Source organism: Vanellus vanellus (genome assembly GCF_965231255.1).
Source record: "Vanellus vanellus genome assembly, chromosome: Z".
NCBI classification, from domain to species: Eukaryota; Metazoa; Chordata; class Aves; order Charadriiformes; family Charadriidae; genus Vanellus; species Vanellus vanellus.
In genome coordinates, this window is record NC_138908.1 from 44,504,709 (window position 1) to 44,531,895 (window position 27,187).

At 40.8% G+C, this 27,187-nt stretch overlaps 1 protein-coding gene across 1 annotated transcript in view; it reads left to right on the forward strand.

Annotated features, from left to right (window-relative positions):
• Positions 1-27,187, forward strand: part of FRMD3 (FERM domain containing 3) — a gene marked incomplete at its 3' end in the record, with an annotated part of 142,759 nt that overhangs the window by 84,804 nt on the left and 30,768 nt on the right. The window contains exons 4-6 of the mRNA XM_082498102.1: positions 2,645-2,723; positions 15,246-15,343; positions 16,565-16,688. Coding sequence (XP_082354228.1) covers positions 2,645-2,723; positions 15,246-15,343; positions 16,565-16,688 — 301 coding nt within the window. The remainder of the gene's footprint in view (positions 1-2,644; positions 2,724-15,245; positions 15,344-16,564; positions 16,689-27,187) is intronic.

A 27,187-nucleotide genomic window follows, 5' to 3' on the forward strand; every position in this document is an offset into this window, starting at 1 on the left:
TCCAGTCACGAGTGGTGTCCCCCAGGGCTCGGTGCTGGGGCCAGTTCTCTTTAATATCTTTATCAACGATCTGGATGAGGGGATCGAATGCACCCTCAGTAACTTCGCAGACGACACTAAACTAGGGGGGCGTGTTGATCTGCTTGAGGGTAGATTGGCTCTGCAGAGGGATCTGGACAGGCTGGACAGATGGGCTGAGGCCAATGGTATGAGGTTCAACAAGGCCAAGTGTCGGGTCCTGCACTTGGGTCACAACAACCCCATGCAGCGCTACAGACTGGGGGCGGAGTGGCTCGAAAGCTGCCTGGCAGAAAAGGACCTGGGGGTGTTGGTGGACAGCCGGCTGAGCATGAGCCAGCAGTGTGCCCAGGCAGCCAAGAAGGCCAACACCATCCTGGCCTGCATCAGGAATAGTGTGGTGAGCCGGACTAGGGAAGTAATCATCCCCCTGTACTCGGCACTGGTGAGGCCTCACCTCGAGTACTGTGTTCAGTTTTGGGCCCCTCACTACAAGAAGGACATTGAGGTGTTGGAGCGTGTCCAGAGAAGGGCTACAAAGCTGGTGAAGGGTCTGGAGGACAAACCTTATGAGGAACGACTGAGGGATCTGGAGTTGTTTAGCCTGGAGAAGAGGAGGCTGAGGGGAGACCTTATCACCCTCTACAACTACCTGAAAGGAGGTTTTAGAGAGATGGGAGCTGACCTCTTCTCCCTGGCGACAAGTGATAGGACGAGAGGAAACGGGTTCAAGTTATGTCAGGGCAGGTTTAGATTGGATATTAGGAAGCATTTTTTCACTGAAAGGGTTATTAAACATTGGAATAGGCTGCCCAGAGAGGTGGTGGATTCACCATCCCTGGAGGTGTTTAAGAAAAGGGTAGGTGAGGTGCTTAGGGACATGGTTTAGGAGTGGTGGTTTTTTTATCAGGGTAGGTTAATGGTTGGACTTGATGATCTTAAAGGTCCCTTCCAACCTCACTGATTCTATGATTCTATGATTCTATTCTCTGTTTCACCTGTTCTCTTCCTCCATTTTCCGTGTAATTTTCTTTGCCCCTTTTCTCTGCCTTCCCTGCTTTTCCTCCTGTAAAAGCATCATCTCTTCAAGATCTAGGAAGGTTAGATTGATCTTGGTGTGCATTGAGTATACAGTAAGACTAAGGGACTTTTAAAACTAACTAGAATATTGTAGATCTGCACTTTACTATGAATTAATGTTGCATGAATGCTTTCCTTTAAAAAAAAAACACAAAGAAAACCAAACCATAAAACCCCAACTTGTTAAAATTAAGGGTGTATAAATGTTGCGTACTAGTGTAAATGTATGCAGAAAGTTAATTTCATAGTTGGATATTTTAATAAAAGGATTATAAATCTGCACTCAGGTCTGTAGGACACTCCCAAATAAGCACAGTGATCACACGTTCCTTTTTTGTTTGAAGGCTCAGCTTTGCCTCTTTTTCTGTCCATCTAAAAATGGCTATGCTGGTAAACAATTTGGCAAAGAGGGCCCTTGTGTGGCGTACTGTGCCGAGGCCCTTGCAGCTTGGACAGCAGTTCTGCCTTGGTGCTCACTCCACCCCTGTGCTCTCTGTCGGTGTTACCAGCAGATCTGCCAGTTACCATGGCCTCTGTAATATAGGTGGGTTCTTTCCCTGCACCATTTATGTTTTGAAGATGTGGTATTTTCCTTCTCACTTCAAACTGAAATTTGAAATGTGAACATTACCTGGCTACAGATAGCTCTGAGGGCTCTGCCTACCTGAGTACTGTGCCCAATGGGATGTTTTTAAGCCTTCTACTTGGTTTTCACACATCTTTTTTCCTAACATGATTATCACAAGATGCCTCTTTGATTAGAGTAATAGTCTTTGATTTGCTTTCTGTCCCTCCTGTAATCACTGGAAGATCACTGGCTTAGGATTAGGTAGTATCTTGAATGCTATTAAAGATACAACAGTGGGATATAAAGCTGTGTTCATTAATGTAGAACCAAGAGACACTGACTGCAGTATTGAAATCATACCTCTTACTGTAATTCCTTCTCTCTTTTCTTTCTTTTTTCTTCCTTTTCTCCTTTCTTTCTTTCTTTTTCTTTCCTTCCTTTTCTTTCTCTTTCTTTCTTTGTCTTCCTCCTTCCTTCCCTCGTTCCTTCCCTCCTTTCTTCCTTTCCTCCTTTCCTCGTTTCTTTAGCTTTGTTAACCAAATTTAATTAATGGTTTCTTCCATTTTTTTAGTCAAGGCATTATCATTATCAGGAATAACAAACAACATACATAACACCTTTGTATCTCATTGTGACAAGATGCAATTGCTTCCTGATTATCAATTGCCAAAAAAAAAAAAAAAAGAGCAGCCGAAATGTGTTTTGTACAGTAAGTCTTGTGAGGTGCAAAACCATTTATACATTGATTTGCGCAGGTTATCTGTATTTTGCACATGCTTTGGCCTTCTTTGTCGTATGTTCTGTTCTTTTTGTGTGTATATTTAATATTAATTGGTTTTGTTTGAATCCCTGCCTGATACTTCAGAGCTAACCATCACACAGACTACTTTGTAAGACTCTTGGAGGCCACTCCTTCAGAGCGGCTCAGGCAATGTTCGTTTGCTACTGTTCTCATGCTTTTTCTTTGTCATGTTTCAGCTCATCCACCATATACCATGTGCTTTAGAGTGAAATTCTACCCACACGAACCCTTGAAGATTAAAGAAGAGCTCACCAGGTACTTTCTGTTTGTTTGTTAGTCTGTGCATTTAATGTACGTTGTTAACAAGTTCGAAATAAAACGCTTCATTGCGTAGGGTAAAATAGTAGAGTAGACAGACATTTGCACTACTGAGAGCTTTTTTATTTATTGTGATACCTATGGATTTTTAAAAGCAGTTTAAGCGGACTTTTCTATAACATACAGAGAAGTAGGGATGCTTTGGAGAACTTTAAGAGAGTCAATGGTCAAATGACTGGGCAAGGATTATCCTGACTCTTCCCTTGGCAAGGATTGTGGTCTTGAGTAAGTTCCTCTTGTGTCTTAGTTTTTCCTTTTTATGTGAAATAATCTGTGAAATTTAATTCAGTAATGGCCCTAACTCTTTCAACAGGAACATGAATAGCCGCACTCTTGTGTGTGTCTTTAGGACCACAAACAGGATAGTGTTTTCAAAGTACTGATAGACCTTTACCAAGCTGATGTAGATGTGCAATATATTTATATTTTTAAAGTACAGCTGCTCTGGAGGTTAAGAAGTCTTGTTGCTTACATTGGAATTTTGCAGCCTTTGCTGTGAAAATACACCTGCGTGACTGATCAGCCATGCTTAACAAATGGGAGTTTTGTCCTTCCTACTAGCTGTTGTGAATATTCTGTTGCTCCAGGTATTTTTCAAGAAATGTACCTGGGGGAAAAGATGTAGGAGAGTAGCAGCTCTTTTGACCTCTGCACCGGCTGCGCAGGACTGTATGTACCCCTTACCGTGTTGTTAGTCAGCAGGTCACACCGCTGACTGATAGTGGCAGGTTGCAGAAGCACAGAGCACCTGAGCACTTGTTGCCTTGAGTTCCTCGCTGGTGCTTTCCCCGAGCCTTGCAAATTGTTGTGCTCAGGAGTCACTTCGTGAATGGGAGTGATCCCATTGTCCCTGGTCTCATACTGAAAGTTCCAGGAACAGCTTGCCTTCTGCTGAATGGAAAGTTTATAGTTTGTATAGAGCAGCTGGAACATGCAGTTCATATTATAACTGTTTGTCTTGGGTGAAATACTGAAACTGTTAGCTGAGTGAACAGGTTGTAAACCAGGAAGTCAAAGGATTTTCATTATTTGTTAGTGTTTGTCCTCAGATGAACATTTTACTTTTTATAAGCCAGAGTATAAACTTCATACTTCCTCATTCAACAGCCTTAATTAATGGATTATTTTTTTTTTTTAACTACTTGGACACCCTCCCAGGAGAAGTTTTATCGAAATGCAAAGCACCTAGATTTAGCTCACCTAAGTGTATTGTGCTGTCAGTATGTTTTAGGCTTTTTTGGCACGTCTCTAATTAATTTTGAAAGTCAATCTGCTGTATGAAAAATGTTTTATGGTCTTTTGTTAAAACTAATGCTATTAAGACCTTAAAAGGGAGGAATAATTTCTCTTTTCCTATGTCCACCTTGTACATGTGATACTTTTTTGTATCTCATTGGCTTTATAGTTTCCTGATGTTGCTATTTGGGGAGCTTTGCTTTGTCTCTGCCCAGGTCTTTTACACAATAGCAAAGTATAGGAAATGCTCCTGAAATGAGCAATGTAAGTCACCTCTGAGAATTTGCTTTGTCGTCTAAAGCAGAGGGTCAGATGCAAAGTGATGCTGTAAATTGGCTTGAGTTAAATTTTTTCTTGAATTGCAATGAGTGGTGAAATTGAAGAAGAAAAGAGTCCAGTAGTATTTGACAGAGGCCAGTCATGAAACTTTGACAGTTAGTTGGCTTTTTGGTAGGTAGTTTTTTTTTTAGCTCTGCTCTGTTCACTGGACAATCGCATTTGCTGCAGTGTGTGCTTAAGATGATTTGAAAATAAATTAATAATATTGTCACCCTTTGACTTAAAAGCCGCGTGTACTTCATAGCTGTGTATAGAGTCAGCTGAGTCAGAGTAATAGTGTTTTGCATTTCTGCATTTCTCTGTGCCTAAGCATGTCACAGAGATGGTCTGTTCTTCAGTGGGGTAGAAATCTGATGGTTATCTGTAGTCCCCATTTTGATAATGAAATTAAGATACAGTAAGACTCGTCCTGTCACATTGTTGTATTACTCTTTGGTTCAGAATATTAATTAACCCTGTCTAAATCCCCCATGTGGATTATTGTTAATGCAGTCTTTGTAAAAGCTTTATAGGACTAAATCTTTAATGAAGTACTGTAGAGACATCAAAGAGATGTACAGATGTTAAAAAGAGCTGCTTTTTCTGCTTTTCTGTGGCAATATCTGATGTTAAAGAATTATTCGGTACTTGAAACTGTGTGTGTATGGCGTAAATTGTTGGATTTCTGTGAAAATAGTGTAACATGGATAGAAATACTGTTCAGGATTTAGACATCACTTGCAGGAAGAAAAAAAGAGTATTTGTCACCTCAGATTACTGCTGCTTCATTTCTGTCCTATCTTTGGTAGGCTGGGCTGCACTGCAATCCTCTAGTTAGTCTGTGGTTTTACAGGTGCAACTATTTTCAGGAAATTAAGATGGAGAATGACCTAGTTGAAGTCATCCCTCTCCCTATGGTATTACAGAAGAAAACCCCCTAAGAGCTTGCAAGTGTGCACACTGTGTGTTCAGAGGCCAGGAGTGCCTTGGGCAAAGGATCGAGCCACGCGCTTGCCTGTCACTGCATTTCGTTCCACTGCTGAGGACATCTGTGAATATCGTCAGTCACGTCATACCATTCCACCCGCTTACTTTCATCTTCCCTCGTTTTAATTAACAATCGCTTCCACAGCTATGCTTTTGAAATAAAATCAGTGCCTGCCTCTGGATGTTAAGGCACTTTGAGATGTTATTGCTAAATAAGGAATTCCGAATTCAGGACAAAATTCCTTCCTCTCACTGCAGAAGGAGGTTCTTTGTGGTCCTTGATCACAGTTTTCTCTTGAGTCAGATGGTGTCAGGATTGCAATTCACAAGTTAACTTCAGTGGCCATGGGGATTGTCACCTTGAGCTCTCTTGTTTCTGTAATAACAGACTACTTGAAACCCCACTTGTCAACAAAGTCCAAATCTTAAGGCACTTCAATGCTTAACCTTCTTAACTCATCTCCTTAACTTGTGTCAACATGGATTTAGAAGATTTGTCCCTATTTTTTGAAATACTGCTTCCTCAGCAGAGCAGGGAGGCCATACATGTTTGAAATGCGTTTGAGAAAGGCTAAAGACACACTTTTTAATAGTTAAACTAATCAGGCAGTTTTTCCAATGCCTTTTAAAAAAAATGTGATGAGAAAGTGGCAAGGATTTCATAGAATCATAGAATGGTTTAGATTGGAAAGGACCTTGAAGATCATAGAGTTCCAACCCCCCTGCCATAGGTAGGGACACCTCCCACTAGACCAGGTTGCCCAAGGCCACATCCAGCCTGGCCCTGAAAACCTCCAGGGATGGGGCCTCAACAACCTCTCTGGGCAACCTGTTCCAGTGCCTTACTAGCCTCAAAGTGAAAAACTTCTTCCTAATGTTTAATCTGAACCTGCTCTCTTCGAGTTTAAAGCCATTCCCCCTTGTCCTGTCACTAAGTGCCCTAGTAAAAAGTCCTTCCCCAGCTCTCCTGTAGGCCCCCTTTAGGTACTGGAAGGCTGCAATAAGGTCTCCTTAGAGCCTTCTCTTCTCCAGGCTGGACAGCCCCAACTCTTTCAGCCTCTCCTTATAGGAGAGGTGCTGCAGCCCTCAGATCATCCTCGTGGCTCTCCTCTGGACACGCTCCAGCAGGTCCATGTCCTTCTTATCCTGGGGACTCCAGAGCTGGATGCAGTCCTCCAGGTGGGGTCTCACGAGAGTGGAGTAGAGGGGCAGAATGACCTCCTTTGACCTGCTGGCCACACTTCTGATGCAGCCCAGGATACGGTTGGCCTTCTGGGCTGCGATTGCACATTGCTGGCTCGTGTTGAGCTTCTCGTCAATCAGCAACCCCAGGTCCTTCTCCTCAGGTCTGCTCTCCAGCCATTCCCTGCCGAGCCTGTATTTGTGCTTGGGATTGCCCCGACCCAGATGTAGGGTCTTGCACTTGGCCTTGTTGAACTGTATGAGGTTTGCTTGGGCCCACCTCTCCAGCCTGTCCAGGTCCCTCTGGATGGCATCCCTCCCCTCAAGCATGTCTATCTCGCCAAAGAGCTTGGTATCATCGTCAAACTTGCTGAGGGTGCACTTGACCCCAATGTCCATGTCGCTGACAATGATGTTGAACAGTACAGGCCCCAGTACCGACCCCTGAGGAACGCCACTCATTACTGCTCTCCACTTGGACATCGAGCCGTTGACCGCAACTCTTCGAGTGCGACCGTTCAGCCAGTTCTTTATCCACCGAGTGGTTCATTTGTCAAATCCATGTCTCTTCAATTTAGAGACCAGGATATGGAGTGGGATAATTTAGAAACCAGGATGTCGTGTGGGACGTGGATTTGCACAAATCCAAGTAGATGACATCAGTTGGTCTTCCCTTGTCCACTGCCACTGTAACCCCTTCGTAGAAGGCCACCAAATTTGTCAGGCAGGATTTGCCGTTAGTGAAGCCATGCTGGCTGTCACCAGTCACCTCCTTTTTTTCTACATGCCTCAGCAGAGTTTCCAGGAGGATCTGCTCCATGATCTTGCCAGGCACAGAGGTGAGACTGGCGGGTCTGTAGTTCCCTGGGTCTTCCTTGTTTCCCTTTTTGAAAATAGGGGTTATGTTTCCCCTTTTCCAGTCAGCAGGAACCTTGCCAGACCGCCATGACTTCTCACGTATGATGGCTAGTGGCTTAGCAACCTCATCTGCTAGCTCCCTCAGGACCTGCAGATGTATCTCATCAGGTCCCATGGACTTGTGCACCTTCAGATTCCTCAGGTGGTCTCGTACTTGATCTTCACCTACAGTGCGCATTTCTCCATTTTACCAGTCCTCGCCTTTGCATACTGTGTCATGGGCAGTGTGGCTGCAGTCCTTGCCGGTGAAGACTGAGGCAAAAAAGTCATTGAGTAGCTCAGCTCTGTCTCTGTCCTGGGTAACCAGTAATAATTTATTTTCCTCAAATGGTGAGGCTTCTGAATTTATTTCAGGTGCACTGGAGGCTCAGCAGATTGCAACACAGACAGTGAATATGGATTTTTTTAACAGGTTGTGTAATCTTTTAAACAGAGATAAGTGCTCAGCCTTAGTAGAGTAGTGATGTGGCCATCTCTGAGGGTTTGACTTCTGCTTCATGTGCAGAAGCTGGAGGATGTCAGGCTCTTCTGAATGGTGCATCTGTGGCTTTCTAGATCTGATTGTCTAGCACTTAGAGGTGACGTGAAGTCAGAATAAAGTACTTCAGTTTCAGAAACCAGCATTTAACTGGCTTCACTGAGTGTCCCTAATGAGAGTAATAACTACTAGTTTTTAATTAGACAGTACCAACATCACAAGCAGGTCCTCACATCTCCCTTGTTCCCTGCCATGCACACCTGTAAAACATGATTTTGGTTTCTTTTCTTGTTAAGTCAGCATCTGCTCTGCAGCCTGTTTTCTGGATGACCCTACACAGGAGTGGCATTAAGGCCTTGAATACATATGTTTTCAGTATTATTGCTAACTTCCTTTTCTCCTGATTTTCCCTTTTTTTGTCTTTTTGGTGTATTCCAGTTGTTTTTCCATAGAGCATGGCAGACTTGATGGTGAGAGGGGTTTTCCTTTAGTTATGTGCACAGAACCACACCCAGAAAAAAGGATATTCCAGAGTTCGTTGTGATGGTCAAGATTATTCTGCTGGCATGGTGTGCAAAGATATAAAATTGCCGCAAAGGAAGCTGTAACTGCAGAGGCCATTCAACCTGCAGCACACACAGCATCCCACTATGCTCTCTGAAAAGCACAGATATTTTTGCTCTGTTCCTCTCTTCACTATTCTTTGATCACAGGTCAGAGCCTTGGAAGCATCCGTAGCTGGCAAAGCCTGAGATGCTGTGTGTGAACAGAACGGGAACAGTCAAGGGAGTGTGTACAGATGGATCCAAAGACCAGTCACACTTGGGCACTGATTTTTACTATGTTATTTCTTTTCAGTGTTCTTGTTTAGGTAATAAATATGTCAGTGTTTTTTCTTTCTTATGTAATAAAGCAGCCCAAGGCCTCATGCCTTCTTATCTCCAAATCCCTACATTATACTGTGTATGTATAATTAAAATGGGAAAATACAAAGTCATTTGAGGTCCCAAAGGAATGATCTAAAATGCTACAGATAATACTGTATCAGCAGTAATCCATGATTACGGTAGAAAAAAACAGACCTAGAGGAGGGCAGGGATGAGTAGCTGGCGGAATTAACCAAAGTTGGATTATTTCAACTAGCTTTCATCATGCCCTTTTTTCCCTAATCCATATTTCCTAATCCAGGAAGTAGTTCTTCAATCATTAGGCTGTCATAAAACAGTGTAATGAGTACTTTGATACAAGAAAAGCAGATAAAATATGTTTAACTGGAAGTCATATAAAATGACAAAGACCTGGGCTATGTAGACATGGCAAATTCAAGAGCCCTGAGTGAACTCGCTTGGGCGAGGAAGAGCAATACAGCTGCATGCATGCAACGCTTGACTAGCCCTGTCTCAAACAGCTGTACGTTATATTGCCATGTATTAGCAGAGCCTGGTGCTTTTCCCTCCAGAAGTGGGTGGCCAGCTGAGGCTGATGCTGCTCCAGCTGGTTGTTAATGCTTGAATATCACGCCATTTATTTGCAAGTTGAGAAGTACTGCAATACGTTCATCCTTCCAAGGGTGAGACAATATGAGGTGGGCGTGTGCTGCTGAACCCTCTTCCAGGCATCATTTAGGAATACCTCTGCATCTCTGGGTACCCTGTCCTGCTTTTCTTAAGATGTGCAATGGTAGCTATGTTTTGATGCCTCTGCAAGTCCACTTGTCTGTTTTGGCTTTCTCGAGGTCATATTGACAGTTGGCAAGTGAGTTTGTAGTTCTAATAGTATTGGACTCACAAACAGATTGAATAGCATAGGTCTTAAAAATGAGTGAGAGTCATTAGTAAGAGCTCTTGGTGCTGACAGGCTTGCAGATAGCATTCAGGGTGGGGGAAAAAAATTATCCAGGAGTGTCCTGAATGTTTTGATGGAGCTTATGCCTGTGGGAGAAGGAGACCTTACACATTCAGATATCTTCTTGTGGTCCTCTGAGGGGAAGGCAGGAGGGCTGAGAAGATGCAGGTGTGGAAACTTGATGAGGAGAATCTATTCCTGTGCTGTGGGGGGGCTTTTATGTAGGGACCCAGTTGTCCCTTACCACTCCTTTGTCCTCTTTGTTCATTGTTGAAATGAATTCTTGTGTAGTGATAAAGGTTTTTTTTTTTCCCCCTATAGCCAGAGCTGTCAAGCAGCTGGCTGGCATGGTAATTTTTCACACTTTTCCCAAGGAAAGACCATACACTGTAGTGCAGGCACTGGCCAGCTCTGAAGCCAGGAGGACAAGCCCATGTATTGCTATATCAAGTGGCAGTCATTATCCTGACCACAGAAATGAGAGATTTGAGATTACTGGAAAGCTGTTATTCAAGTGACCTTCCCACCCCAGGGCAGAAAATGGACTGCTTCTTATTGAGGGAATAGTTGGTGGGGTTTGTTTGTTTGTTGCTTTTTTTTTTTTGGTTTTTTTTTTTTTTTTTTTTTTAGTACTATGGATCCAGAGCTTCTCTAGTGACTCGGGTGATCTAGGAGGAACATAGGTTCGGGATGGAGTTAAGAGTGCTGCTACTTCCATTGTATTTGAATCCTTAGCATTAGTACTTCTTTCCAGAAGGCACAGAACAGGGAGGGTGGTTCTTCCTGCAGGTGCCTGTTAATACAAAAGACAGTTATGCACTTTCCCAAATAAGTTAACAAGATAGTTCCTACTACTTTTGGTGTTAGATATTTTAAGAGAAAAAGATTTTTCTTTTTTCCTGTGTTTGAATGAAGATTCTGTTTTGCAGTCGTGGTGACTATGCCCTTAGTTCCTAGTTCCTCTGCTAGAATTTGGCTTATGACTGATTAGGTGGGTTGAAAGGCCAACTGCTGTACTAACAACACTGCGGCATGTTTATTGCCATGTGTATCTGTTTTACAAATGCTATGATGGGTTTAACCTACGCTTGTGTGAACAAAACTTCCATATTGTTCCAGAATGAAGATGATCTCCTCACCCAAATTCACTAAAAGGTTCCTATAATAATTGTATTAGGTATTTTAACAGTTATATTTCTGCCTATTCATTTTAGTACTGTTTTCTGGATCTGTTTCTCATGAATTTGTCTAATCATTCTTTTTTGGGGGGGGGGGGACATAGTAATACTGTTCACAGCCTCCTGAGGCAGTTAGTTCACTGCCTGTTGTGAAAAGTTCTTTCTTTTGTCTGCCTTAAGCGATTTCCTGATTTCCCCCTATCTCTGGTATTGCAGGATTCACTGAATAGCAGTTCTGTGTTTGCCTTTCCCACTGCCCTCAAGATCTCATAAGACTCAGTCTTAGTCCTCCTCAGTCACTGTCTCTCCTTGTATGGGAGGCTCTACCCTCTCACTCTTCCTAGTTGGTCTTCTCTATCAAGCTCAACTATGTCCTACTTAGGATGCAGAGGCTAGAGTTACGTAAAACAGTCAAGTTGTGATTACACCAGGGCTTTAAATAGTGGCAAAATGCCCCTCTGTCTTGTTCACAATATCTGTCCTGATGACGCTAAATCTTTTATTGGCTTTTTTGGCTGCTGCTGCACCCTGAGTTGATGATTTCAGAGACTTGTCTGTGATGCCTCCAAGATCTATCTGTCAACTCTGTGTTTTATCAATAGCTAACAGAGTGATGGCTTAGTTTATAAGATATCAAAATACTTCTCAAATATTAGTAAGTAGACAAGCAATATGTTTTTAGAGAATATAGTTATCTCTATTAGACTTGTTATCTAGGTGGCACTGTAAAGCACAGAAAAGATGTTCTCTTAGTTGTGATATTACATACTAATATATAGTAGTGTTTAGGTTAGATTCATTGACTTTGGCAGGAAACTAGTGCTCCAGCAGTGCACTTGGTGTTACCCACTGTAGAAGACAGTGCGAAGTCAGTGTCTGGAATAATATACATAAAGAACTCATAAATTCTGCTGGGGGAGGAGGGCACCCAATGCAGGCATATTGTAATCACGGGCATTTGTCCTCTGCTGCTCTGCACCTGAGTATGCACAGCAGCATGGGAAGGAGCAGTGCAGTCAAAGTTAGACACCATGCTGAGATAACAATTTTCAAAACACTGCTGGATCTCTCGAGGTGACCGTGTCTCTCAGCTGGAAAGGCTGTGACAACACTGGGAGAAATGCTTGTCACTGGAATAAAATGAGTGAAGTGACTTAAACACAAGAAAAAAAAAATCGCTACGTGGACAAACCACAAAGTTTGGCTGTGGGAAAGCTTACTTGCCTCATTGAGCATCTTAAAATAGGTAAATAAATTGACTGTTAAGCAGTTAGCAACATGGTCTCTGGGGGTCGTGAAGCCTGCTTGAAAACAAGAATAGATATTGCTGACCCTTCATCTGCAGTTGCGGGAAGGGCTTGGCTAACCTGGAGTTGAGTCATCTGTATTGCAAACAGATAATAGATGGAAATGAGGTTATTCCAGTGATAGACATTTGTGAGTGTAGGCGCTGAAGCATACATTTACTAGCTTGCTGGTAAGCCTGAGTGCTTAGGGCTGTAAATCAGGCTATAAAGTTGTGCCAGGGCTTGGAAAAAAAACAGCTGTGGTGGAAGGACACAAGAAGCAGCAAAATCAGATCTGATTTTGCAAGTTATTTCTATAAGTGTAGGCAATTTTAAGTACATGCATAAACCTTACTGAATTCAGGAGTCAGATGCGCATTCGTAGGTCTTTGCTGACCTGGGACATAAATTACTTCCTCAGGATTATAGGAAGTGTCTGAGGTTGAGCCAACTTTGGCAAAGCTTGCAACATTGGCTCTCAGTCCAAGGTGCATATATCTCCTTCATTGGAAAGAACTTAAATGTCTTAGTGTGGTTCCAGACTGCCCTTCTTGCTTTGAAGATGAACAGTATCCCATGCAGCTTGCTGTGTAGGTGGTCTCCGAAAAACACATCCAAACTCTCTGGTTCTGCTGTGCATGGGTATTCCCCTGCCCTTCTTGTAAGTGCAAGTGTTACCCTTGTGTCCCAGCCAACAATTTCTCCAGTCTTCACTGTGAACTGTGCTCTGTGCCTCTTTTCTCCTCTTGAATGCTGCCTTCTGCCTTGTAGATTTTTTTTTTCTTCTGTTCCTCAGAAATGGAATAGTTCTTTGAACATTTGATTAAGGATTTCAATGGTCAAGTGCATGCAGCAGCTCCGTAGCACAGAACCTTAGTGACAGAAAAAGTAAACTTCAGTATTTTTATTTACAAAATTAGTAGTGTAATAGAGAGACATATGTGAACAATTTAAGAGACACCCCTCGCCTCCCCCCAAACAGCCAAGGAAGCATTGCATCAAGAACACCCCTTTTATACAAGGAAGGAAAAACAGAGCTTCTTCCTCAGTAGCAAGTGCTAGGGGTTATATATTTTAAAGCAAAGACAGATGAATAACATCAATGGCCCATGTTTGTGACATTAGCTAGCCTACACCTTGGCTTGTGGTCATCTCTGTCATCTCAGGGTGATCACTGGGAGGAAATCACCTCTGAGGCACAGATGTGCTTTTCCGTAAAATTGTACCTTATGTGCTTACTCTTATTTATTTTCTGTTAACATACCTCTCAGCAAAAATTGAATATGTATTTGTGTTTTCCCAGTTGTTACAGAGAAGAAGTTGTCCCTGGTATGTTAGGGAGACAAGACAATGAAAACTGTGTTATTCTGAAGTTCTGGAAAAATTATGATGGCAATTTTCTGCAGTTTTTGAATTCTGATTTTTTTAAAAATTTTTTTTATTCTGAACAACTTGCAGAGCCAGTGATTTAGCTGAAGGGAATGGATAAAAATACATTTTTATTAGCTTTGTGTATTGACAATTTTGGTTAAAAGCATATATATTATTTTTTATTGTAAATAAGCTAACTTTGGGAGGTTTTGTTTTTTTTTTTTTTTTTTTACAAATGGTGGTAGTTTCATATTGCAAACAGGCTTAAGCAAGAAACTAGTCTAATACCTATATTTATTCCTGTTTGATTTTTTTCTGGGGAACTACCTGTGCTGTAGCAGTACCAAATTATGGAAGTGAACTAGTGAGCTGTTACTGGACACTGATCACAGGAAAAAAAAAAAGGGGGTTGCCAAATGGAAAAAAAAGGCCTTGAAGTGCAACATTCCTGCAGAAACTTTTAATGCTGTAGCCTAGTGAATGGATATGTTCACAATGAGAACAAATTGCGTTGCTCAGTGATAACTGTCTCATCTTTATGTAGCATTTAGTAACAATCCAAGGAAAGAAGGAAAATTTCTCTTGGCCTTTAAATAATACTTACAGTCTTGCTCAAATCTAGAACTCACTGTAAGCTTCAGATAAGCTACTCGGTGCAGGAGTTCATGGTACACACGGAACCATGTAACTTGGGCAAAATATGTCTGTCATCTTACTCATAAAGCACTTTTTCATCAGCTACACTGTAGTTCAAGGTTGGAGAGGACCGGCCGCACCAAGTGATGTCCTGAAGGTCTGCAGAAGCCAGTGAGTCTGAGCTGATAGCACCCTCTAGATAGTTGACGTAATCTGGTTAAAACCATGCTTAAATGGTTTGTTTTCCCAGAGCGGTGAAGCTGCTGAATGGTGCAGCTAAAAACCAGCTGGGTGGCCGGGAAAGTGAGTCATGACTGGGCTGTGGGTCAGTCCATCTCTGGGAGGCTGCTCTCGGGGGGAGAAAGAGAAAGCAAAAGAGAAAGTGATGGCTGTGCCTCTTCTCTTGCTATTAGAGATGGTGCTCCTCCATGGTAGGAGGTGGAGGGCAGGTGGAAAGAACCCTTTGTTTTCTTCTCCCCAGTTCTTCTGGAGGAAGAACAGCTCTGAGAGGAACGGGAGAGGTTCCCCCTAGGCAGGTCCCCTGTGCCCACCGCCCCCCTGGTACTCAGGGAGTCGCTTCTGCCTCGAAACTTTAAAACTTAAAAAAAGAAAAGAAGTCCTCTTCACTGTGGTCAATGGGCTGTTTTGTCTACAGCGACAGAGAGATTTAATTGTGTAAACCTGCATTTAATGAGAGGGGATGTGCTCAAACCAACTTACATTACTGTAATTTATCTCACGTTACTAATGAGCATTTTAACAGATGTACATTTTAAATAAAGTACTCCCCATGCTATCTCCTAATGCATTTTTGGTACTTCTGCTGTCATTATTTCATTGTTATTGAGAAAAATCTTGTCTTGCATCTAGTTTTTTCCTGTGGTTGCGCTTTGCCTCTTTTTTCTGCCATTTAATGTAGGAAGAAAGAGATCCAGAATAGCTGCACAACTGGTTTCACACTGATAAGTTAAATCTGTTATAAAAAGATACCACATTGTTTCCTAATTTTTTAATTATATTTCAGATACCTCTTATATCTACAAATAAAAAGGGACATTTTCCATGGCCGTTTGCTGTGTTCTTTTTCTGATGCTGCCTACCTGGGTGCCTGTATTGTCCAAGGTAAGTACAAGCAGCAGGCTTTTTAAAATACCTAACTCAGAGGTGTGTGCGGTAGAAAGAGAAACTCAAAACTGCTATGGGAATATAGCTAGCAATAACGTACTTTTTTTTTTTTCAGTTGTATTGTTTTCCTGCATTGACATGCACTGCAAAGTGTATTAATTAATTCAGCCCTTTAGTCAACTGAAACCAAACGGGAACTTAAATTCTAAAACAATGGGTTTTCTTAGCATTTAAGTGAAAAAGTATGGCATTAGTGTTAGATTCCAGTTATAAACAAAGCAAAATTCTGTTCTGGATCCTGAATGTAAATGTAGCCCGTTCTAGTTGAACAAAGAAGGAAAAAGTGTCATTCGGTGCTGTTTCTCATCGTAAAGGAGACCTGTGTGATGATGGAATCACTGACAGAAATAGAAGACGGTGATTTTAGGAGAAAGGTCTTCCCCCCCCGCCTTTTTTTTTTTTTTTTTTTAATTCTCCCTCTCTTTCTCCCCATCATTTCCTTAGGACCAAATTCAGGCATATGTCTTGGATTGTACACAGAGAAATAGTTAGCTAGATGTCTGATTAGGGACTTCATATGTGTGGAAGCCTCCTTCATTCTGCTTTAACATGAACTGAGCTCTCAATGCATTATAAGGCAGCGTATCCAAACCAAGATTGAGTCTACACCGTATTAAAAAATTAAAATGCCAAATGCTGTGTCTGGGTACCTAAGTGATGCATCTTTTAGAAGAGGAATCAAATACTTTGGGCCACCTTAAATCATGCTACAGCCTGTGTTGTTCTGTTAGAACAGAATTAAACCAGTCCGTATCAGCAAGGATAAATTAGTGTAAAAAAGAGCAGAATCTGGAGTGCGTTGTTTCAGTTCTGCCTGGTACCAGAATGACAGGTACTCAAAGGGCGAGCATTACCTGTGCTTCTGTTTTACAGAGCATGTTTCTGCCACAGGAAATAGTTTAGGAGTGCTAATTACCACTGCAGTTAATAAACCATGAACTTCACTTGAAACTAATTGAGTGAAGTGGCAGTTATAAGGATTTTGTTGTTTCAGTTAACTATCAGTTCTTCAAAGTAGCATTTCTTGTGAGATGCTGGGTTCTTACCGATCGTGGAAGTGTCTTGAATTACACTATTTACTGATTATTTTTTTTTTCTGTATTAACTAATGTTGCAATTGATTTTTTCTCTTTTGTTTTGTATTTTGGATCTGTTTAGCTGAGCTTGGTGATTATGATCCTGATGAACACCCAGAGAATTACATCAGCGACTTTAAGATTTTTCCCAAGCAGTCACAAAAGCTCGAGAAGAAAATAGTTGAAGTGCATAAAAATGACTTCAGGTAATTTAGAATGCTGTTTGGTGAAGAGACAGCTAAGAAATACTCTTATCTGTTTCCAAATAGTGTATGTTGACTTAGGAGAGTTTGTTCCTTGGATTTATAACAGATGCCCTACCAATATATTGTCTAATATGCTGTATTCGAAAATGCAGTTTCAGCTTAGTGGGTTTTCTTTTCCTGTTTCATTAATCGTAGCTGATTACTGCATGTGTGCTGTTAATTTAGACTGCATTTGCTTGAAATGTAGGTCTGGTTAGTGGGAGTGGCTCACAACACGAGTGCTGCTCTGGTTGATTAGTGGAATAACATCTTTCATTTAGGGATCACACGCCTTTTGCTGTGAAATTTCTCTATGTAGTGTAATTACAAAATTCTTCATAGATACTGACCTGACTGAAACTGTAATTAAGTTATTTTATCGCTAGGTTGTTAACATAGTGGTGAATTACACAGGACTGTATTTAAATAACTTATTTGGAAACCTAAGGAGGCGAGATTCAGAACTCTGTGTGCTCTTTTTCTGTCCTAAACTTTTAATAGTGTGACAGAGGGGAGTGGAGAAAGACAAGAGTGATTGATTAATCAATCTTCTGGTTTCAAAGTTGAACGTGTCCCTGAAATAGAGTGGTTCAGGGGAGAAGCAGCAGTGCGTTGTGCAACTACACCCTCTGCAGGGTCGTTAGCGAATGACATGCACAGCAGTCGTGACAGTCGCTTGCATGATGCCCTCCTCATTTTGCTCAGTCGAGGATAGTCCTCAACTAAGGAGAGGACATGGGTGTGAATAAAATCAAATGAAAGCAAACGATTAATTGCATGAAGTAGAAGAGCAATTTTTATTCAAAGATTACAAGGCTCTTTGCACTTCCTTAAAACCCCTGTGTTTTGTTTTCATATTGCGATATATGTAAATGCTTTGCTTAAGTATACGAATACCACTTACACAAAAGTTAGCCTGCGAGACACCAAATTTTTTTTTGGGGGGGGGGGGGGAGGGGAGGGAAAGAAAGTGAAAAATTTCTTTTCATGGGTGTTAAAGCTTAAAACACTTTTTTTTTCCCCAGAAGCCTATCAAATATGTTGTTCAACCAAAGTGCAATGCGCTTGCCGGCATTAACGTGTCTTCTCTTTTTTCCTTCCTGAAACTTGTATACTTTTTTATACATCTCTCAGTGAAACAATGTTTTAAATGGCACAGCTACATCTAATATTTCTAGAGCAGTCCAGGCTGCACTTTGCACGGACCCATAGAAACAGCCTTTTAAAAAAGAAAACGTAATTTCTCTTACTTCCAGTATTGTTCCATACAGTGGCTGCAGATTTCCAGATTTTTCTTTAGAAACCAAGGTCTTTCATCAGTTAAGCCAAGATGCGATTGCAAAGATTTTGGTCAATTCAGTCTTTCAAGAACAGGCTAGTCCTTTATTTAAAGTCAGGAGAAGGGAAGGAAGGGTGGTTGGCCAAAGCTGGTGGTTTTTGTATTTGGTAGCTCTGGGAGAGATGTATTTTTCTGTGCTGTTTTTTTTTCCCTTGTGCATAATTCTGCCCACCTATTGTGAATTTGATCTCTTAGATCCTCTGTTATGAATAACCAGGCACATTTTTTAGCTCATTTTTTAAGCCGCCTTTCTTGTTAGTGTAATGTTGCTGACCCTGTGACAGTAAATGTTACATGCCTTCACACAGATCCTTCTGGTATTCTCCTAGTCATGGACTCCTCCCATCAATGGCTGCTCAGCATGTGAGGATGTCCCCTGAATTTCTTCAGTAGTCGGGGAGGGATGCTATTCATTATTGCCTTTTGGAAATCAGATGGTATCAACCCAGCTTTTTTGCCTGGGGATCTGCCAATTCCTGCAAAGAATTCCAGGAGGTGTTTGAGGCATAACGATGATATAACTATAATATAACTATAACTATAGAACTCTCCTCATATATCCCACTTACATGTGTATGTTTCTTCATTCTCTTTCTATTCTAGATTTTACCAGTTTGTACGTTATGAATGTTAAGCTCAGTGGCTTATAGCTCTTTGCAGCGCTCAGGCACTGTTTTCTTTCTTTTCTGTTTTCTTTTGCTTATGTCTGCATCTGGGGTGCCTTACCTATTTGTTTGGTTACAAAGTTCCAGAGCTGTCTGCATAGCTACTATCTGGCAATTTTCCGCTGCAGCTCTGTCTGCCCAAAATTGATCATCCTATTAATATTTTTACATCAGACATTCACTAGTCACATAGAAGTTTTACCTTTTTCCGGATATTTAATTCCGTGGATCTCTATTCTAGGAGTACGAATTAATAAAACATATCTGTCATATAATGAACTATTTATTGGGAGATCCAGTGCTAGACTATCAGGTTTCCATATCTAGCTGGAAAAATGTGGTTGAAAAAGCACTGAGCTTGCAGGCTTCTCTCTGGTATTGATCAGCACATCTGTTTCACTGCATTCAGCAAGTTGAATTTTCTGATTAGACTTAATATTTTGCTGCTCAATGAGTGTTTTCAAAAATGCTGCAAAAGGTTCCCCTGGCCTTTTTTTAACAAGATACTTGAGTGACATGTTAGCTGAGAGCTAACGTGTGAGGAATGCAGAAAAGACTAAGAGCCATTTCAATCCAGCTGCCTTTCTGCCACCTTCAGAAGAGTTAGTTACTTCTGGGTTTCAGCACTGCAAGTGAGTCTGGTTCTTTGTTTTCTTCACACGTGTAAATTAACAAAGATCATGGCATCTCTCTGCTGCAGCAGGCTCCAATATAACCAAAGCCCTGTGGTTTGGAAGGGGCCAGTTCTTCACTGAATCCTGTGCCGGCATCCTCAAGGCCTGTTCACTGGGCACATCTTTTCTCCTGTCCTACGGCACGATGCAAGAATTTGCCTTTTGAAAGGTGCATGGGAACAGTGAGGGGAATGTCTGGGAAGCAGTGATAGGGTATTGTGACAGCTGCCAGTGACTTAATGACTCATCTTGTGTCATCTAAAAGCCTTGTTCTTACTAATGTATGACACGGTGCCCCTATTTCTTATCCTTTGGGGCTGTGAGAACATCACTGGGTTTTAGCAAAATGTGACCTTTTGTGTAAATTCCTGCTGCACCTAGTTGCAAAAAAAAAAAAAAAAAAAAAAAAGTGACAGGCAGAAATGCATGTCAGCTTTATTGAGCTGTGATTAATTGTCTTGTGAATTTTAATTCATTACTCTTCCCTCAATGAGAAAGCGAGAGGTACGGGAGTAATTTCATTGGACCTTACCAGTGGTGGGGCAAACACCTGCCTTGGTTTCATCACAATATGTATTCTCATTTTCCTGTCATTCCAAGTAAGTCCTCTTGAAGCAAGGTATACTGCTGGGAGGCAAAGAGATGATGCTCTTATGACTTAAAATATTATAATATGTGAGGATGCACTAGGAACTTATGAGACAAGGAGACAACTTCTTAAAAGAATACAAAATGGATTGAAAGGTTATGCTTTTTAGGTAAGGTTAGAACAGACCATAGCTACCGAAGTAATAGCTACTTGCATTTCTGTCTCCCTGCCGCTCTTAACAGATTGGAAAAGATTTGGGGCATAAAAATCTAGATATTCTGTGAGGGTATTCTAGTATACTTTCTTTTTCAAGTGAAGTGAATGCTAAGGTTATTCATTTGCATGTCCCTTATCCCTTCTAGTCAGCTGTGTGCAAGTGTTTGTAAGGTTGCATTGTAAACCACATCAGTGAAATGATCCAGGTTAAAAATAACTTATTTTCTTTTACTTAGCTTCCGTGCAAAAGTACATGGAACCACACATTCAGTTCTCCGCTCTTTTGGCAGTATTAAAGATATCTAATACACTGCACTGTGCTCAGTGTATAAAGCCATAGTTCATTTTTATTTCCGGTGACCAAAACCCTACAGCTTAACAAAAATATAGTGGAGATTTCTGTGTAGATTTGGGGAAAACCAAAATAAAACTAACCCATCAAATGAGGTTAAGCAGAATCATGAAATCTTCTCAGTAGAGGAGAGGAAAGCTGAGTGAAAGGTTAATTCTTCAAGCATAACAGCAGGGATTACTGGGATTACTGGGTTTTTATGTGAAAGATCACTCAGGTGATCTTAATAATCTCTTTGGGAATTGAGGTTTTGTTTTGTTATGGTTTTTTGGTTGGTTGTTGTTTTTTTTTGGTTTTTTTTTTTTTTGTTTGTTTTAACACATCAGGGGTTTACTCCTTTTAGATACTCCCCAAACAGTTGTCCTTTTTCCATGGCAGAATTAGTGCTGTTTGTCTGTTAGGGCAGCCTGCACTTGCATTGGGAGCTGGCCCAGTTTTGCTTCTAGCTTTTGCTGTTGGATTTTGTGGGCTCCTCTTACAAAAGAATGGACTTCATATGTACGTACGCACCTGTGTCAGTACTAGTTCCAAACTGACTTCTGTGTTGTTACAACTGTGGGATTTGCTTCAGACCACCAAATAAAACATCAGATGTTTTTAGTGCAGTGACATTCCTTTCTTTGTTTTCCAGGACAAAAATGCCTTCCTATGAATTTATCTCAAATCTTACGTCCTTTAACAGAACATTTGATACTCTGATAAAATTCCCTGGCTTTTGAAAGATGCTTGTCAGCCAGAGTTCCCTGATGCCAGACACCTGAAAACAGAGAGATTTCCAAAGAGAAGATCCATGTATATCCCTATCAAGGCAATTTATATTTCTAGGAATCATGGTTTTTTTTTCCCTTTTTTTCTTATATGAAAGGAGTCGGTGGTTGAAAATAAAGTGGTGTTTTGTTGGTTTTTTTTTTGTGTCCACCTGAAAACTAATGACCCATTTCTACTTATTTCTGATATGGTATATTATGCCATGTAATTTATATGAAAGTGCTATGTAAACAGCCATTAATTTATTTGAAAGCCCTATGGAAACATTAACTTTGTGCAGTAAATTACAGAGTTACATGACCTGTTCAAATGCTTGTTTTCTAGGCTGACCTCATATAGGTAAATGCAAGTTATTCATTATTGCTTGGGATGGCCAGTGTGGATACAGGCTCAAGAAGGTTGAGTGCTACTGAATTGGCTGTTGTCTCCATTGTATGTATCAAATACTCCAGCTTTTGCAAAAGTCGTATGTGGGAGAACATCTTTTGGGAGAAGAAAAGTTTTCCTCTAAGGGCATGAAATCACTGCCGTGTTCTGCTATTAACTATCTCGAAAGCTATTTAAACTTTTAAGCTAAAGGGTAGTATTTTCTTGAAAACCAGGGTCGCAAATTAATGCTTGTCGTTGATCCAAGCTGCATCATCTGCACTGTAACTACTCGGTGAGGATTTAAGCGCTTTTAACTTGCCTCCGCTGCTCTAACTCTTACTGTATTCCCTTCACTGTACCATCAGTGCTTAGACTCCAGTGCCAGCAGGAGTACAGGATTTCTCAGTCTCTGCTGCTCTGCCTCTCCAGCTCTCACGCAGACGCGGTGCTGTCAGTGGAGCCACTGGCAAGCATAACTACAGATGTTACTATGCGAGTATATTCTGGGAGGCTGTCCTAGAAGTCTTGGCAAGAGTTGCTAGAAAATGCTTCTCTTTGTGGGTGTTAATATCGTTTGATCCAAGATTAAAGCAACTTCTTGCATGCTGTGGAATACATTAAAAAGTGCTGAAACTAAATTCCCGTTTAGCAAGCCCAGAATAAGGCGGATCTTGTATTTGATTTAAGAGCTTCTTGCAATTAAAACTACATATTATCTGCTTTTCTGCATTTAATGCTGGCAGCACTCTCATCTACGCTGTGTATTTATCTTCTTGTACTACCCTAATCGTTTCAGTATCTAATGGCCTCATATACACAAAATGGAAGGACATACGGTCTGCTCCGAAACTTGCAAGTCACGTTACAGGAGACAGAAGCCACTTCGCTGGGGACCGACGATCTGTTGAGGTTTATGTGGAGGGGAAGGGGCAATTTGGAAAAGAGCAGGATGTGCTACAGCAGGGATAGCTGACTTCCAGGCCTAAGGAGCCAAAGTTTCTGTAGTTCTCAGCTGTACAAAGTATACCAAGGACTTTGGAGAGCTGAGGAGGACAGTGATGTGTAGTGGGAGTTCAAAGGCAGATAGCGGTGACAGCTGGTCAGGGTCCCACCTACGTTACAGTGCTGGGTTGCACTGAATGTCCTCATCATGTCAGCCTTGATAGCCCGTGCTGGCTCATTTACAGTTTCCCAGCGTAGGCATTTGGAGTTACGCATCAGGCACATGTCACTGCAACTTCAAAATTATCTAATTCTCTCTAATTTAGCAATCTGGTACTAAAATGCCATTGTATTTGCTGTAATAGGTGAATAATTTCTTTGTTTCTATTCTGCTATATGTTCATGGTGTATTCTTTCACTCCGTAATTCTTATCAGCTGTACTTTTACTGAATTGGAGAGGTGGCTGGAGTGTATATTTATTAGAAGCTTGAAATAACATTCTCCTGGTCACCCAGTCCTTTCCCTGAAGAATGATGTGTGTGTTGCTTTCCTCAAAGCCTTGTTCTTCTGAACCATTTCTTTCTTACAGAAGTGTGCTTAAAACCAATTAAAATTAAGGAACCGTACTTGTAATTGTGGATGCACTTACTAGAAAATGGTAACAGTGAGATGCTGTTTTGTTGGATTGGTGTATGCCTGGCACAGAGAGTATTGCCAGAAGCTCTATGGTGAGGAGCAGCTTTACCTGAACATGATTTTAATGGAAGATGCAGTTATAGCAGTAATCTGCAGAAAGGAACTTCACAGACGAAACCGATTTCTCTTCCCTCTTCTTTTCCAAAGGTCTATCTGATACAATGAAAACCTGAAAAGATTTATCAGTAGATGTGATTTTTCTTTTAATGGGAATTCCAAGAAGTATTTAGTAGAAAGGGTAATCTACTTGGCCGGAAAAAGGTAGCTGTTTTTATTGTGACATTGATAATTATTTTAGCTTTAGGGAAGATTTATTTTGTGTGTGTGTGTATGCTTCCCATATCCCCCGGGAAGAGTGATGATAATCATGATCCACAAATGGGGTTGTTTTCTTTACCAAGCTAGTTCTTGCCTGTCTCATGGTGAGGTTTGGATTCAGGTTCTGCATATTTAGGATACTGCTGAATTCAGATGTTTGTGTGAGTTTCTACAGCATAGGGATTTCTTCATCAGCTGAAAGGACCTGTTTCCTCTGCCCCTCTCCTCCCTCCCCACCTTTCCTTTATCTGGGAGAAGGCTTTATGGGCCAGGTGTGTCTGGACCAGAAAGATGAATCTGTGATATTAAAAACAGATGGCTCAGTAGATGTCTCGGTATCATGGGAATAGATTTTAAATTAATAATAGGTAAATTAAAACTGCATCTGCTCTGTAAATGTATTCTGTCTGTTGAGTAGGCTTAAAGCTGTCTGCGTCACTGCATTAATTTATGAAATAAAGTTGAAATACAAATACCTAAAGACAGATTTCAGAGATACTGTCTCAGCCTTATCTCTGAAGCACACAAGTAATTTGAAATGTTTTGGTAAAAGTAGTTATGTAAGTGGCACACGTCATTACAGTGTGCATGGTGTAAAATTAAACCCATAAGCATTTAATAAACTCAGTAAAAGAGTTTGATTATTGTTTTAAAGTGATTATTCAGGTTTTTCTCATCCTAGAACTCTGTTTATCTGAGAGAAAAAACAATTTTACAGTAGAAGTTAAAACTGATATTTGAGTGTTCTGTAGTTTTCTAAGTTTTATATGTTCCAGCAACATTTCAGCAATTCATCTGCTTGCCAGGTGGGAAGGTCTCTTTTCATATGCAGACCCATGTAAAGGCTTTTCCCTTTCCCTTTCCCGCTGCTGGTGGCCCCGGCAGCTCTTCGGTACAAAGAGCATCGCCTCGCTGCTCTGACAAACTGAGCCACAGCTTACAATGCAATTTCTTTCACCAGTGTCTTCATTTAGTGCTTTTCTTTGAAATTGCCTCCACCGTTGTGCTGTCGTCTCCAGCACGACTGAAACACTGGTAATTTTAAGAGATTTGTGTTCCAATACCACATAGTCCTCCTTAGCATCTTCATCGTGACTAGAAATACCAGCAGACAGACTGTATTTAAAAACATCTCCACTGTCTGCCAAAATCTCCTGAGCTTAAAGGAAAAGTAAAAACTACCCAAGACCTTTAAGACTATAACTGGATAGCAACTGGAGTGTCAACCACCTGTAAAAAGATTTCAAGAAGCAACAGCAAAACCTCAGCCACGTGTTAAGCAGTTCTGTGATCAGTATATGGTGCAGCTACATGTGTTGATGCTTTTTGCAGAATTCTGGCTGCTTTTCAGGTTAAAAGGAAACCCAGGTCACCCTGTTCTGCTGAGTGATGTCTGGTACAAGATCTGGGATATAAGAAGGAGAATATTTCATAGATGGAGATCCTTTTTGAAATAGTCACTGTGTCTCTCCTGAGGCTGCAGTAAAGTATGTCCACAGTTGCCAGGCAGGGCAAAGAGTCTTTAATCGACACTGAGCCTATGTTATTCAAAGCTTTATGGCTGATACTTCTCCCTGGTTTGCATAGAGGTGAATACATAATGTTTCTAGAGGCCAGTCATTATGTACATACTTATTATTCTTTGAACTAACTACATTGAAACACCCTACAGACCATAAATACCCAGAAATTAATTGTACATGGGGCATGCTCAAGCACAATATTGCTATTGTATTATGCAACAAGTAACTTTGACATAGAGATGAAGCAAAAGAATGGACAATAATTATGCCTTTTATTATTATTATTACTATTATTATTATTATTATGTTAATAGTAGTATCTCACAGCACTTTATAAGTCAGCAAGAGTATCAGAGAAGATAGATAAAGTGACTTCACTAGGGTCATTCAGGAAGCACGAAACTGAGAATAGCATTGAAAATGCTTTTTCTTTGCTTTTATTGCTATATAGTCTTCTCTGTTTGTTAAAAGGAATTAATGCCCAATCCTGTGCCATCTCATCCTTGACTTTCACTAAATTTCACTACTTCAGTTTGTAACAGATACATACCTCAAAGCAAAGGTATGAAGGGAAGAAAATTCTAGAGTGAATTGGTGTGGGCAGTCAGAAAAACAAGTAGATATTGCTGTGGCACACCCTGGAAGTATTCCCTGTTGAGGTTCCTGGCCTTTGAAGTGCTGCGGAGTTGGGGGCCCTGTGGGGATTAAACAGAGCTTATTACTTACTCTAGTGTGTACTTCTCATGAGCCTAAAGGGAAAAACAGAGCACGTTGCAGACTTCTCAGTCTTCTGTTAAAGTCTTTGTTTCATTAAAATTATATTAGGAACTTTTAGATTGATTGATTCCTAGGTTGAGTCATTAATTCGTAGCTAATAACTGTGAAGCTCCAATTTCACAAGTAATCCACATTTTATTATTTGTATGGTATACAGAAACTTTTCTGTGCAATGGTTCCTTTTAGTGGTTCAAAACCTTTGGCATGCTGCAGCTGGGTGCTATAGGGGCTGCAACATATGGAAAGGGAATATATCTTCTGTTTAATGCTGGGTACATACTGAAAAATTTGGGAAGTTATATAAGGTCAAAAGGAGTGAATGCACTGAGAGAGACTTGACTTTCCTGAGAGAACAGAGTAACAAAATAGCAAAGATGAGTTGTCTAAATAATCCCTGTTTTTCCACCATAAAAGGCATTAGTTGAAACACTTGCATAATCGAGGAAACTCTATACGTTTTTCTGTAAGGCTGTTTGTTGCATGTAGAAAGCTTAAAGGCCTTTTAACAAAGCTAATCAGAGGCATAGGCATATCTAATGTTAAGTCAGTGATTGATAAAATGTGGACTTTTCTTTGCTGATAGGATTTGCAATAGCTATATTTTCATTTAATAAAGAAAATTTCATTGCTAAGTTACAGATGAAAGACGCATTATCAAGGCTTGAATATTAATCCCTTGATAAGGAATGAATGAGGATTTTATCATTTAATATTCCCCTTGACTCTTCTGCTTTGTGATGTTCTTTTAAAGCTTTGCACGATAGCCATTTGATTAGCCTGTAATCCGATAAGATCAAACTGGTTCATGTCTTCTTTTTACCCCAAGTACCCCAGCTTGTTCCACTTGATGTGTGCAAAGACAGCATAGTTTCAGAGGCGATAGGTGAGGAGAACATGCTAATTCTTGTTTAATGTGTCTCTTCAATATTAATTGCAATTTAGTGGTTTTTCCTTTTTGGAAATGCCCTTATCATGTTGTTCCAAATTATGTGTCACTTTTTGGTCCCTTCAAACCGGAAGATTAACCTCTTTCCTTTGTACCAGCAAAGCGAAGTGGGAAAAAGATGCATTTTATGATCTCATTTTTCTGTAGGGCCCAATTTCCAAGAAGCAATCAAACCATCTATTAGTTTGGCTATTCCTATGCAACATAAGTGTTCTAAGTAATTTAGGTCCAAGTTAGTTAATTCCTTCTGTCCTGTGTAGTTGGTTGGTACATGAAACAGACTTG